At 40.2% G+C, this 15,289-nt stretch overlaps 2 protein-coding genes across 2 annotated transcripts; both read left to right on the top strand.

The window, feature by feature from the left end:
* LOC109832992 lies at positions 3,834-4,570 on the top strand. The gene is made up of 2 exons (XM_020400514.1): positions 3,834-4,300; positions 4,382-4,570. Exons 1-2 carry the CDS (start codon positions 3,908-3,910, stop codon positions 4,472-4,474), a joined length of 486 nt encoding a protein of 161 aa, XP_020256103.1. The 5' UTR covers positions 3,834-3,907; the 3' UTR covers positions 4,475-4,570.
* On the top strand, positions 6,497-14,859 carry LOC109848510 (eukaryotic translation initiation factor 2 subunit alpha homolog). The gene is made up of 5 exons (XM_020418032.1): positions 6,497-7,131; positions 8,042-8,266; positions 8,359-8,463; positions 13,877-13,975; positions 14,374-14,859. Exons 1-5 carry the CDS (start codon positions 6,679-6,681, stop codon positions 14,527-14,529), a joined length of 1,038 nt encoding a protein of 345 aa, XP_020273621.1. The 5' UTR covers positions 6,497-6,678; the 3' UTR covers positions 14,530-14,859.

Below are 15,289 nucleotides of genomic sequence, written 5' to 3'. Positions count from 1 at the left end.
GTCGGTAAAGGCTAATCAAACCCGTTGAAGGCTGGGGGTTTGCCAAAAATCCTATGAGTATTATGGTCAATCATTTCAAACGTGATGAGGAATCATAATAAAGATAAAGATAAAAACCAATTCCACTAAAGAGAATCAAATGTCAAGGTTTTCAGCAAATAAAATCATACATCAAGCCCATGGCTAAGAATCTGCTGACTGAATTCAGATAACTTCTCGTCATAAGAGCGTCTAAGCTCCTCCTGCAACTCAGCTCTAACAGACTCTTCGTTCGCAGCTAAAGTCCTCACAGCATCCTCCTCTGTCTCAGCCAGTCTCTGCTTCAAGGACTTCAGCTCATCAGATAAAGCAGCATTTGCTTGCTGATTCTGCATCTTTGTGTCTTCCTTCTCACGGAGTTCTCGTCGGAGCTGATCTATCTGAGAATCAAGCTCCTCGAGGAAAGAAGATCTAGTGGCGAAATCAGCCTCAACTCGATCTATGCGGTCCCGCTGCACCTGAATCTCGAGCTCAGCAACCATCCGAGTACTGCGCCATGTCTGTAAGCGAGCATCCAACTCGGCAGCAACGAATGAAGAGGCACCTGTATCCCGGAGCTCATGAAACATCTGAAGCTCACGCTCTAAGCGATCAAGGTCATCAACCATAGCCGTCGCTAGATCCGGACATCCTATGTCCCTAATCAAGTTTATCTTGGAATCGAGGTAGGGCTTAAATTGGCGAAGAGAAAGTCCGTCGTGGAGGAGTTTGCCAATTATAACAGTCAGGGAGGAGAAATAAGAGCGGACTTCTACGCTGATGATGATCTTCTCAGGGTCATCCCCTGATAACAACTCCTTAACGAGGATATGAAGCTGAGAAGGAAGCCCTACACAAAGAAGAGAAGTTCGTCAAAAGCCTCAATGAGGAAATGAACGGCATCGCTCAGCTAATTAAATTATACCTCCTTCCCCTCGAGTCACTGGGGGTGATGGAGATGTAACAACTGTAGCTGCATCGACTGGTGGAGTTGGTCGCACAGCCGGCTCAACATGGTCTTTCTCAACAAAAGCTCCTGTCAAATTCAAAACAGAATTCGCAGAGGCGTTACATTATAGCTGCATTAGTCAAGGTCGACTAGTCCTATAATCAACTCAGCAGGAGGCACATACCTTCAAAGGAACCATCCTCAGGATTGTTAGCAAATGCGGACTCAGGAAACATGTCTCCAGGTAGCTGGTCATCAATCTGAGGTGAGCTATATATGTAGTGCATCATAGGAGTGTCCGCAAACAGGCTTCCCTCGTCAAAATCGTCGATGGAGAAATCTGACATAAAAGAATATAAGTGCCAAAGAATAATGAAGAGACTACAACTAATGGAAATGAGTTACCTCTCACGGGTGCATCAGCCTCTTCGTTTCCAAGGTTCGCCTCCTGCAAATTATCTGAAGGAGCAAGGAGTAGAGGACAGTTAGAGGATACACAAATTCATTAATGTATTATCTAAAGAAATACGCTGTCAGTGATAGATGTACCTTGACTCACAGAATCTGGTCCTACACTGATCTCCTCCCTAATGTCAGCAACCCCTGTAGACTTCTCTACAGGGGGTAGTGGGTCAGACTCATCGGGAGATAAGGGAACAGGATCGGGACTCATCTCATCCTCCCCACGCACTCCTATATAGAAATGGAAAAGCATGAGTCAATGTTCAGAATAACCAAGAAAATGGTTCAAAGAGTAGACGTTACCTCTGTCACTAATAGGGTCATCTCCAGCCAGATCCATGTCAGATGCTCGTGAAGCTACACGAGGTTTGCGGGCCAATCTCTTCCGCCTAGCAATAGGGATCGAAGGTCTCGCCTGAGGAGGAGGACGGAAATCTTCATCCTGATCAACTGTGGTATCTGGAACATCAAACCATAGTCAGTTTCAACACTTCTGGAAGATAGAAGAAAAAGATGAAGTGCAAACCTCGCTCGGAAAAGTCATCGTAATCTTCGGGATCCCCGCCCGAAGCCTCGTCTGTGGAATGGAATGTCCTCTGTCCCTCTTCGTCAATCCGACGAGTCTTGTTCCGTATCCTCTGTGCCCGGGCGTTTTCCCGAATCCTGCGGGAATCAACCTGGGAAGCTGCCTCAGCCTCTAACTCTGCGATTGGCTTCACAGGGATAGTCTTGTTGGCTGCTAACAACCATTTGCAGCTCAAGAAAGTAAGGTTCAACTGCCGGTCAGCACTCGGGAGACTAAATCTAACACCAGTACAGCCAGTCACGGTCCACAACCAAGCGCGGAGACCGTCTATCAAACCACTATGAGTACGAAGCTGCTGACGAGGATTCCCAATGTAAAGCTGGTCATAGCCAAACTGGCGAGCGAATCGGCACGGTAGATATGGTTCGATGAAGCACTGATCCCTCACCCGGAAAGTCAGATAGCCGGGCCTAATATTCACTAGCCAGTTGAAGCAGCCGATGTCTAAATAAGTCCGGTACTCTCTAGGCCTCTCATCATCTATCAAGCATTCACCATATCGACCGGAGAACTGCGGAAAACAAGTAGAGAATGCCCAACACTTATGGACCTGCAACTGCTGTCTGACATCAGAAAATCCGCGGCCCTCCCACCTGCCATTCTCAAGCAACTGTAGCAGGGGAACAGAATGGTCTGTGGCGTTCGGCACCGACATCATATCCGAGCGATGAAGGACAAACCAGGCCATCAGATAAGCGTACGGGAGCTCCACCTTAAGCGTGGGAATCTGACCTGGTAAATCGGTCTCCTTCCGTGTGAACGCACTGGAAAGCTGTCGAAGTCCTCGGTGAATATTAGCCACCATCACCGGAAGAAGTGAGAGTTCCTTCTTATAGGCGAGCTGAACTGCTGGGTAAAGTACCTCCAAGGGCAAGGCGTCGCCAGACTGATATGGAACCACGCACTTTTTCAACCAGATAGCAAGAAAGCCAGCAAGAAGTGTCATTGGTCGAATTGGTGCGGTAGCGTGCCACAAGAATGACTTGAACTTGGTCTTCGCAGGAAAGCCACCCTCAGGACCGCCGGTGGTATTCATTGAAACAATCAGTTTGTTGCGGGTGAAACCTAACTCTAATCAGGTTTTGTAATTATTTGATCTTTGGTCCAAGCTCGCTTTTAGAAGAATTTGGTGGTGTCATTTTCTCTGAGTTAGAGATAAGTCATGGCTAATAAAAGGTGATCCATTAAGATTATAGGCCCTAGTCTATATAATGTTAAAAAAAACGGACCAAATCCATTTGTATGTTAAATTCTATTCTCGTCCTAGTGTTTTTTGCTAGGTGGAATCAAGCTTTTCTGCTTCTTTTTTGAACGGAAACAGGCGGCCGGGTGAATAGTTTTTACGGTCAAAGGCTTCATGAACTGTACGCACTTGAGTTAGTTTTCAGAGCTTTTGACTGAACGGATGGAGATTGGATTGATATATGCAAATATGTAAACAGGGAGGGCCTTATCTGCAATTTGCTCCCGTACTTCAAGCCTAGCTGTTATCTTCCGGGTATTTGTAACAGAGTCATGAACTTCAAGCCTAGCTGTGATGTATTTGTAACAGTCATGAACTTAAAGCCTAGGCTGCACGACTCATATTATACCAGTATGTTTGACGAAGAAGGTAAAAAATGCATGTCCAGTGACATATCTTTTTCTTTCAGAATCATAGCTGAAAAAGGTCGACTATAAATGAAATAAGAAAGTGATCATATAGCTTTGCACTTAATTCATAACATTGTCTTAATTTATTTATTTCTATTGGTTGAGTTCCATTGCTTAAGACTGCCCTAATTTATTTATTTCTATTGCTATATGTTATTTAGGAGGCGCTTGAAGCTTCACAAGACTTTGTCTTGTCCCAGTCTCAGAGCATAGAGAACACTCCTACCGATCCTAATCGCATGACTAGAGAGCAATGGAGGGAAATTGTTGATGGAGTTTATGGCTCTAAACCAATCAAGAAAGGGAGGGTGCCTTTATCAAGTGCAAAAGTTAGGATAGTCTCCACTAGCAGGAATATACAAAATGACTCGTCCGCGACCTCAAATCGACCAAGTGTGACATCGTACGTCGTGGCTAAAATTGGACAGTATTTAATGGACAATGTTCAACCCTCGATGTTTTTTCAATTTATTCCCATTATTACGCGCGAGCTAGGGGGTGCACAATCGACTTGGGATGTTGTGCAGCGCCTCAGTGATTGTCCATCGTTGAAGGAGATTCTTCCTGAGTCGATATACTTAGAGATCTTTAAGTTGGCGTTTGCCGAGCATGAAGTTCATGGTGGTGGAGAGGTATATATGACGCGACATATATGTATTTATTATTATATTTTTGGTATATATATATCTTATGTGGAGTGATATTCTTTTCAGGTTGGAGGAGGTATTGTAGGGAGCAGCAGTACGATACGACGTTCTAATGCAGACGATGCTGATAACAGGGATGCCGACGATGACGAGGAGTGAGTGAGACTTGTGTTAAGACATATCATGACTTTTGAATTTTACATATATAAAATATATATGTGATTTTATTGCGTAGTGAATGAATATTATTTGAGCATGCGAGATGTATTGTGATTGTGATTATATGACGAGTATTATTCGATATTGTGGATTGACGGATGAAATTGAATGAGTGTTGAATGTGAATGTATATCATGGTTGGTTTTATGATATATTGTGTTTGTTGGAAATTTGATGTAAAAAGACAAAGAAAGAAAATTTGACTTGTATTCTCTCAAAATCGATTACAATTTGGATTCCGATTACAAAAGAGAAGAGAATGGATTTGATTCTCTCCTTTGTTTAAGACTGGGTTCTTCTTGGTAGCGATGGAGTGCTTCCTTCGATTGATCGCGTCGAACTTGCTCTCCGTTGACGATCCGACCGTCCTTCTTCACTGGAATAACTGAAGTGTTTGATGACTTCGGTTTAGAACTCTTGACGAGTGTTGAAGAACTCTGAACGAGTTAAGAACTCTGATAAGAGTTGTTGAAAACCGAATGTCTGGTTTGATGTGATTAACTTGCGTTACAAGCTAATTAAAAACTCTTAACGAGTTTAAGAACTCAGAATGAGTTAAAACTCTAAAACAGAGTTGTTGGAACCGAAAATTCGGTTAATTGCCAAGTGGATGATACCTTTGATGAAAGGATCCTTCGGGATTTGATTAACTGATCGTTGATCAGTTCCTTGATCCCCCGAAGATCTCTTCCTTCCGATTACTCAACTGCCGAGATTTGTTGACCTTGGGTGGTTTTGATCCCCGCTCCCCTCAACTCTTTGCGGTTTTTTATCTCAGAAACCGATTGATCAACCTCTCAACCCGCCAACCCCTTACTCAGTTGAGTAAGTTGGTTATTTATAGGGTGATGTGGAGTGCAACCAACCCCTATTTCCGCTCCTTTGTGGGCGAGAATCCCTCAGAACGTGGGATAAACGGTTATGAGGCCGTTCAGCTTGCGTTTGAACAAGTCAAAACGCCTCAATTGGCGTTCTGGGCTTTAACTCTGCGCCCAAGGTTTGGGACGCAGAGTTAAATCTCTGTTAGGGATTTGAGACGCACGGGCCTCGTGTGTTCTGAACTTGGAAACGCACAGGCTGCTGGTGCGTTGAAATTTAATTCTGCGTTCAGAGTTCGGGACATAGCTGAGTCTGTTGAATAACGCACGTTATGGGTGCGTTTCGTGATTTAACTCTGCGTTCAGAGTTCGATGTCTGTTGATGAACGCACAGATTGTGTGCGTTTGAGAAACGCAGAAATGAATTTCTGCGTTTGGGAGAACTTGTTGGCTTATAACCTCGTCCACTATAACATTACAAAAGCTATTGTTTATTGATCTTTGCCTGTTATAGGATATGAGAGTCGTCAGATTGTAACTCTCACTGTTGGTTGTGAAGGCCACTGAACAGAGTTTTCATCAGCTGTCGGAAGTGTCGTCGAATTGTAACTCTTCTCGATCCGTGTGAAAAGTCTCCTATTTGTCGTTTTCGATCGTCGGCGTGAAAGCTATTTGATTGTAGCTCTCATTGTTGGAGCTTGACGGGAATCAACATCCATAGTGTCTTCTGGACGAATATTTGCCCACAGCTCTCTACCCAGCAACTCACCAGCTAAGTCCAACCTTTTATTTCTCGGAGATGAGGCCGTGTTTATAGCGGTGGCAGAGTTGCGAATGCAGTGATTGGGGAGTCGTCTGATTGTAACTCCTATTGTCAGGACTTGTTTGGATCAGCTATCCATTGTGATTTTTAGACAGCCTACAGCGGGTTAAGAAGGGGTTAAGTCTCCTTAACCCCTCACTTAATCTTTTGCCAAACGGTACCTTAATTAACATGGTTGACTCTAAACAACTCATAGGATGGGGGACCTACTAACAATTTTAGTAATTCTTACAAATATTGAAGGGTCTAGTTTTAAAATATTAAAGATGTAAGGGGCTAATATAAAACGAACGCTTATTTCCTCAGCGAATTTTCGTATTTATCGAAAAATTATCCGCGATATTTCCCTGTGCTGCGCCGTAAAATCAAAGCTAGCCCTACTCTCCCGATTCTCCTCCTTCCCCTTCTCAGCCCTCCCGAGTTCCGTCTCTCCCACCCCCTTTCTCAGAAACCCTAACCCTAATCCCCAAACCCAAACCCTAGAACCCCAAAACCCTAGTCCAATGTCGTCATCCAATCCCCCAAACCTCGAATGCCGCATGTACGAGTCCAAGTACCCGGAGGTTGACATGGCCGTCATGATCCAAGTCAAGAACATCGCCGACATGGGCGCCTACGTCTCCCTCCTCGAGTACAACAACATCGAGGGCATGATCCTCTTCTCCGAGCTCTCCCGCCGCCGAATCCGCAGCGTCAGCAGCCTCATCAAGGTCGGCCGCCAGGAGCCCGTCATGGTTCTCCGTGTGGACAAGGAGAAGGGGTACATCGATCTCTCGAAGCGTCGGGTGTCTGAAGAGGACATACAAGCTTGTGAAGAGAGGTATAATAAGAGCAAGCTTGTTCATTCTATTATGAGGCATGTTGCTGAGACGATGGGGTTGGATCTTGAGGATCTCTATGTTCATGTCGGGTGGCCGCTTTATCGGAAGTACGGGCATGCGTTCGAGGCCTTTAAGGTTGTGATTTACATTTGTTTCACATTGTTTTTCCAGTTTGACAATTTGATTCCCCTAAACTTTTCAAATTTAAGTTAATTTCACATTTTGATAACTCGAGAAACTTTGCGGCATCATGTCAGGGTATCAAAGTTAAAAAGGATTGGAAACTTTAGACCATTAAATTGCGAAATATTTGGTACCCTGACATGACATATATACACATATATAGTATATACACACACGAAAGCTATATTATATCATAACATATATACACATATATATTTGGTACCTGTTCTGTCATAACATATATACACACGAAAGCTATATTATATATCAACTCCAAACACTCCTTATTATGTACCGAATGTCTTGACTTAATATCCATGTGTTTGGATTAGAAATATTAATTTCTTTTTTTGGGATCATAATCTGTGAACATATGCTTGTTGAGCATGTTAGAATGGGTTTTTTCATAGAAACCACCTTTACAATAGTGTCATTCTATAGAAACCAAATTTGCAATTTATACAACCATCTTTAAAGTACTTTTTGTTGCAAGCAACCACATGTGCCCACTTTCAAATCAAGTTCTTTCGATTTTGCTATGATAATTAGTTGTTGAATACCAATTGTATTAGAAATGGTCCTTAGTTGAGGTTAGGTGGGTTCAATTGTCGAAAAATCTGAAGTGAAAAGCGGACCCAGGTGGTTGATTGAAACAAAAAACACTTTAAAGGCAGTTTATGTATAAACTGGAAATCAAAGGTGGTTTCCACAAAATGATCCTATTTTAAAGATGGTTTCTATGAAAAAACCCTATTAGAATTAGGCTTCACCAAGTTCTCTTGTTGAGAGGATTTGTGGTTGGTTGTCATATGCCTTAATTCTATAATTGATTAATAATTATTTTTTGGGGGGCATGACGAAGGTAATTGTGACGGATCCGGACACAGTTCTTGATTGCTTGACGAGGGAGGTGAAGGAGGTGGGGCCCAATGGGGAGGAGGTGACTAAGGTGGTAACAGCGATGACACCAGAGGTGAAGGAGGCACTGGTGAAGAATATCAGGAGGAGGATGACGCCACAACCGTTGAAAATTAGGGCCGATATCGAGATGAAGTGCTTTCAGTTTGATGGGGTTTTGCATATTAAGGTTGGTTAACAGTGTTTGTATTGCATCTGGGTTTTTTTTTCTGTCTTTTATTTTTCCTTTTTTTTTAAATTTGTTTGATTTTGGTTTTGCAGGAGGCAATGAAGAAAGCTGAGGCAGCTGGGAATGCTGATTGCCCAGTGAAGATAAAGTTGGTCGCGCCGCCTCTTTATGTTCTTACCACGCAAACTCTTGACAAGGTTTGTCTGAAAAAGATCATGTCTTTGGCTCTATTTTTGTTAGTTAATGTTGTTTCTTTAGGTTGTCAGTTGTAGAATTAAGTCGATTGTTGTGAGGGAATAACGTGTAGGAAGTAGGGAATGGATGGGGTTGGCCATGGTAGAAGGATGCATAATTATCCTTCAAGGTCTGGGATCATCTTTTGGTAATTAACCTAGATGGGCTATTCACATGCATCATGGTGAATACTGACAAATGTAAAGAAATGGTATGTCATCATATTAAAGGTGGTCTACAATAATAAAAACACAACTACCTGCATTTCTATTCTTAGTATGAACTGTTAAATTATCTGTGTTTCATTCTCTTTCATTTTAATTTTTCTAGTTTTGGATTGATTTTCCTGGGTTTTGCCAGTTTTTGGTCGGAGAGAAAATCCTTTGCATTTCATTTAGGAGGGGAATCCTTTAGATTACATCTATGTTCATTTGTGCTAGAATCCAAGAAGTTTGTTTTGATCCCAGATTACTCCACCTGGCGAGATCTATCCAAAAGGATAGGCCTGTACTCAAGAGAGATCCATTCCATTAGCCCAAAAGAAAAGGCCTCTTTCTCTCCGAGGAATTGTGCCATTTTTGGATTGTAATCCTTAGAAATTTAGTTAAAAAAATTGACATCCAAACAAGTCATCACTATCAATTTTCCCTTTCCATGTCAAAAATGAAATCTACTTTTAAATTGTTAAAATACTTGAGGCTGTGTCATCCAAACACCCTTAGGCATTACTGGTAAATGCATTTTGAGATCTGGAACCCTTTGAATATAGGTTTTCTGGTGGGTGGCCTAGGATCTTTTTGATAGCAATGACTGGTGACGACTGTATCCTTCTTCTTTTGCACCAGTACTATTTGTTTTTACATTCTATTCCTTTTGGTCTTCTAGTGTTCTGAAACAACTAAACAGACACAATTTAGTATTGCCAATAGTGTGCATCAAAACAACTATAATCAATGTTGTAAAAAGCGATAAAAAGTGCTTAAAAAGGTGGAAGCAACACCTTCCTGCTCTGTTAAGGCTCAAGCGGGCCAATTAAGCAGTTGGGCCGCTTTCGTCTAGAAGGGTGCCCCCATTAAGGAAGATCTATTGAGACAAAAGCTGTCAAAAAGTGGCCCAAAAAAGCTTAAAAACGGCCATAACAGCCAAAATGCGGCCCGAAGTGGCCAAAAGAGGCTTAGGCGCTGCCATGCTAATGTTAGGCGGTCAAAACACTTTCTGTATTTTTTTTCTCTCTTCATGTTTACATGGGTTTTCCCCTTTTTTTCTCCCCAGGAGGTACCCATTTGAAGTTTGGAAGAAATTTGGAGCAATATAATGATGAATTGTATTTTATAAGTATCTTTTCTTTTCTGGGATAATTTTCATTATTAAGACATTAACTTGTTGACTATGATGTGAATATCAAACTACATGTTAGTATATCACATTACAATGTGTATATTATTTAACAATATTGTGTGATTCAATCTAATTATTGTTACACATCTATTTCATATTTAGGATCTCTATATATTATCACATATGCATTTGTAGAAAATTTTCCTCCATTTTTGCTTGTTCTATAATTTTTAGATTTTCCCCCTATTTTTTTTGGAACTTTATCCTTATTTAAGATAAAAACAAGAAAATGCTTTGGTGCTTTTTTTCCACTTAAGCCCCGTTTAAGCCCCAAAAATCTAATTGGCACCATTCGCTCCGCTTTCCGCAACCTTGGCTTGACTATAGGTCATATAGAAGCTGATTGATCAGTGATCCATGATCTTTTTGACCAGGTTTCTCTTTTTCAAGTTGTGAATTGTCCTTGCAACACCTAGGCCAGCATGGATGGCACTAAACATGCCTCCCAAGTGTTCATGTGTCATGGAGTCCTTCACATGGGAATGTTCCGAAATTTTGACACGGGTAACTGGCTATATTTAATATGAACATGTACAACTGCTTCTGTATACTCAAATATCAGCAAACCAGTTAACCAATCAGTCATTGTTTATAATTGATTCAGATGTTGGTTTATCTTTTGACACTAGATTCGTCATATTGAGTACTGATATTGAAATTGAAGGGTGATGACCCGTTGAATTGATCACTTGATGTGTCGGAGGAATGTTCACAAGTGTCTTCAAAGTGTCCAAGCATCTGATTGCTTTTAAAAGTGTAAGAAACATGAAGTGTTTTTCTAATAACTTGCCTAGGATTTGCCTGAATGAAGTTGCCATCTTATCGTTGAGATCTGGAAAGTTTGCGGGGGTTGAAATTGATGTTTTGGGATCGGGATCTCAGAAGTTTATCTCCCTCCCTCTCTCAATACCCCACACCCCACCCCCCTCCTGAATACCTGTCTTAAGCTATTCTGTTTTCTTTCTAATTTAGTAACTGCCATACAAATCTCAATTTAGCTGATTTTTGTTCACAAGTTAGATTTCGACGTTTAAATGATAGTATGTAACTTGTGTCACATGTTATGGCTCTTTTTAACAATCAACTAACTATGGAATTTAAACCAGATTGCACAATGAAATAGCTATTTTTATGCTTCTTGTAAAGAATCAATTCAGTTTCACATTCCAAGGAAGATCTTTAATGATAAAGAATTAAACACAAAGTTAAACTGTCTTATGTAGGATATAAGAGCTTCAGGTGTAGATTATAAGACAGGAGGATTTGGCCGTCAAGACTGAAGGAGCATGTATCAGTTATTTGTTTATTTTGCAGAAGAATACTTGAATAAGGAAAAAAGAAAGGAAAACAACAATAATTATAAATATACTGGCTTCTACTAAGCTATACTATTTAAGTGGATATTTGTGAATGGTCAGATTTTGAAGAGCCATTTCATGGTGAGTTATAATGACTTGGGTGATTCGTACAAATATGTCTTGCTGTGGAGAATAATGTTATCATGAAAGAAACAAGATAAGGAGTTACGAGTTAAAACTCTATAATTTCATTAAAATTAGTATCTTTGCATAGCCAGTTTAAATGAGAAGAAATTGAATATGCCTGTGTGGCAAACAAACTATGAAAATTGATCATAAGAATAAACTGCAAAAGTGTTTACTAGCCAAGTTGAATGTCAAGAAGATGTGTATTAGCCAGTAACTGCTATGCTAGAAGTAATTCTAAGCTGGAATGAGGCATTTTCTGATATTTGTTAAATATGGATTCTGAAAGTGAAAAATTGTTATTTTTGGAAATTGGTTTTGAGAAAGTACATTATTGTGTATCATGGGATAAATTATATGGAGGTATAAGAAAGGAGGGACTTGGATTTAATGCAACGAACAGACTGAAAATTGATCAACTGATTTCGAGTCCATGATCATGAATAAGGAGGGGGAGACAAGCTGGTTACTTGTAGAAGAAATTGGGATCCACAAACGCGATATTCAAATGTAAACTTCAGCAATCAGCCCGGTCCATCAACGTTTCCTGACGGAATCCAAATATTCATGGATTTACCATCATACCTTTTGCTCTTCTGTTTTTAAGGTTTTCGTTCAACAGGATTGCACTCTGTTCTTTTAGGCCAAAATAATATGTTCTTTCTGATCTGCGCCTTTTCTTTTGTCTTAGGGGTTCTTTGGTTTGGGGAAAAACTAGAAAAACCACATCAGCTTTTTCCATAAAAGTTTTCCTATTCTCCAGTTTGGTTCAAACTCTTTAAAAAACGTTTTCTTGATACGTCATGCCACCTCAAAAACACAAGAAAAACCATTTTTGAGTTTTTAGCTTGGAAATGGGCTGGAAATTGAATAAAGATGAATGATTTTTTTTTTTTTTTTGGGGGGGGGGGGGGGGGGGCTTTTTATGCACCATCCGAATTGTTTCTTATAAATATGGTTTCCTATTTTTTAGGCACCAACCAAACATGTAAAATTGAGGTTTCTATTTTTTGGTCATGATTTAGGGGTGAACCAAACAACTAAATCTTTTTCCCAAGAAACTCATAGAAAGCACCAAAAAAAAAAAATCTTTTCTAGGATTTGAGTTTTCTATAAATATGGTTTTTGAACCAAATAGCCCCTAAACCACTGAGTTAATATCCTTTTATCGGGATAATCCTTGTGAGGGCTTTCATGATTTATCCTTCCTATACCTAACAACAGTAACGACAACAACCACAATAACTTGTACCCATGAAATTCTGGACAAGTTTTGAACTTCCAAGGAAAGGAAATATCGAGAAACTTGAATGTTGGTTTTATTGTAAAGGCATCAAGAGCACTCTTATCACATTGAGAGGATGTGCATGTGTCACATGTCATTTAAAGCCAAGGTCATGTCAAGCAAGTGCACACAAGGTTTTAAACGTTGGATGTCGGGTTCATATTGGATGGCTAAGATTCATGTCGGATAGCGGAAATCGGGGATATGTCAGGGGACATAAAAAAAATATCGGATTGCCATATCGGATGGTGTGCGTATGTGTAATATAAATATCGTAAATGAAATCTAAACATACTTAATAAATTTTTTTATCTAACCATATAAAAAAAGTAAATAACTTATGATGATTAGGGTTGATGTTGAAGGAAAGAGACGAGAAAAGAGGAGTGCAATGTTGGTAGTTAATGAGAGAGAAGATCACCCAATATTGATGTGGAAGGAACAACTCGGAGAAGAGACTGATAAGATGTCGAAGGAGAGAGAGAAGAGAAGCGACGGAAATGATTTCGGTCTTTTTTTTTATTTTTATTAATTGATTGGGTTTTATCTTTGGAAGCAACATTAAGACAATCAGGAATTTAAACACAAACCTGATTAGACAAACATAACCAAAAAATCAGCCAATTTTTCAAACTGAAAAATCGGCCGACATAGCCGACATGGCCCCCGATATATCCGCCCGACATATCCGACATGCCCCCCGATATATGCGACATGAACCTTAAAAACGCAATACGTATTGAAAAGCCCCATATTATGTCGGTTGGTCCCTAAATCCGACATGTGGGTCGACAATGTCCGACATGGTAGCCGGCATTTAGAACACCGAGTGCACAGCCTAAAGTCAACTTTTCTCATATCATGTGATTTGAAATACTCTTGAATCTTTCGATGGATGATACAATGCAATCTCAAGGAGCTTTACACATGCTTGTAGAATACGTGGTAAATCAGTAATTTGTATGTTGCTAGGGATCATAAGGGTAGTCATTTAGCTAAACGCTTATATTTTAGATGTGAGGAATGTGTTGCTCCCAAGGCTACACCTGGTTTTAGCTTGTGGTTTCATGCTCTCAGGTCTCAAGCTTTTCCAATATTTACCCTTATCATTTTTAAACTGACTAGGAGATTTATTATCAGCCAAGTATGCATCGTTAGTAAAACATATTTTAAAAGAGCTAATTTGTTCCTTGTGGCGCTTCATGACAGGAACAAGGGATAACAGTTCTCACTAATGCTATCAAGGCTTGCACTGAAGCTATAGATTTGCACAAGGGGAAACTACTTGTGAAGGAGGCACCTAGAGCGGTGAGTTCTGGTTCCTACTAAATTCTCTCTTTTTGGGTTTGTTGTTGCTTCTGATTCCACATTATACAGTCATATGCAGCTTTGCTGCTTCATATGTCAATTTTGTTCTTCATCATTTCTCGTTCGTCTGGATATAGCTTCAAGGGAAAAGAATCCTATATAGGATCTTCTGTAGAATATCGTATAGTGGAAGCGGAGGTTTAACACCTGACATTGTTATTATGAGTCTTGATGCACATGTCAATGCAATCACTACTGTCTGCATCGATAGACAGATGATTGCGTTGATAGTGATTGCATTGTTGTCTATGGAAGGCCCTCTATAGGATATTTTCCGGCTTCAAATTGCCACCTGCTTATTTGTTTTTTTTGTTATACACTGCACTTTTTTTTTTCAGGTGAGTGAACGAGATGATAAGCTCCTTGCGGAGCACATGGCCAAACTAACATCTGCAAACGAGGAAGTTGATGGCGATGAAGGTTCTGAAGAGGAGGAAGATACAGGAATGGGTGAAGCGGATCTTGACACTAACGGTGTTGGTATAGCCGATTAAAGTTCTAAAAGAGAGAATTTCTAATGAATTGATGAGCTTCAGCAAATGTTGCTAATGGTCAAGATCAGGTGTCTATAACCCAGTAGAATCTGAGTATTGGGTTGTGTTACCCTTAGCTTGGCTGTCCAGTTGTTAGCATGACACTTTTTAATCCTAGAGTACAGTTTTGTACTTCTACTTGAGATCTGGTTTTGGTTACTCAATGTTGTGGTTTTGAACTACTGCAGTTGTATACTACTATGGAAATTTAACACCAGACTATTGTGTATTTCCGGAAAAAGCATTTCTATTTTTAGCAGTTTATATGCAGTGGAGGTCTAAGCTTTCTCATGTACCATTACCATCATTATTTCTTTGCTCATGACTTTTGACTAGCTTTCTCTTATACTATTATGATTTTTCCCTATTTAGGCTCTTTGCTTACGTGCAATTAGCTTTCGGTGCAGATCTCAGTTTAGTTGCATTATGGTGCTCGATTGCTTTGGAGTCTTCAATTTGCCTCCTAGTATTTACTTATACTTTTATAGCTTATAAATCGGCAAAGAGATTGATGAACAATCTCTCTCCTCTGGGTATGATACATGAATGCTAGTAGAAATTAAAATCACGCGCATGCCTCGGTTGGTACAGGAGAATCATATCAAGTGATAATGGAATAAATGAAGAAATGAAATGGGTCATCGTTATTATCATGTTTGGATGCGAGTAGATAATGAAGCGAGAACGAAAAATCATTTTATTTTTTATTTAGATAATAAGG

This window comes from Asparagus officinalis, chromosome 1, assembly GCF_001876935.1.
Source record: "Asparagus officinalis chromosome 1, Aspof.V1, whole genome shotgun sequence".
In the NCBI taxonomy this organism is placed as follows: Eukaryota; Viridiplantae; Streptophyta; class Magnoliopsida; order Asparagales; family Asparagaceae; genus Asparagus; species Asparagus officinalis.
The sequence above is the reverse complement of the archived record's forward strand: the minus strand, read 5'-3'. Positions and strand labels throughout refer to the sequence as shown.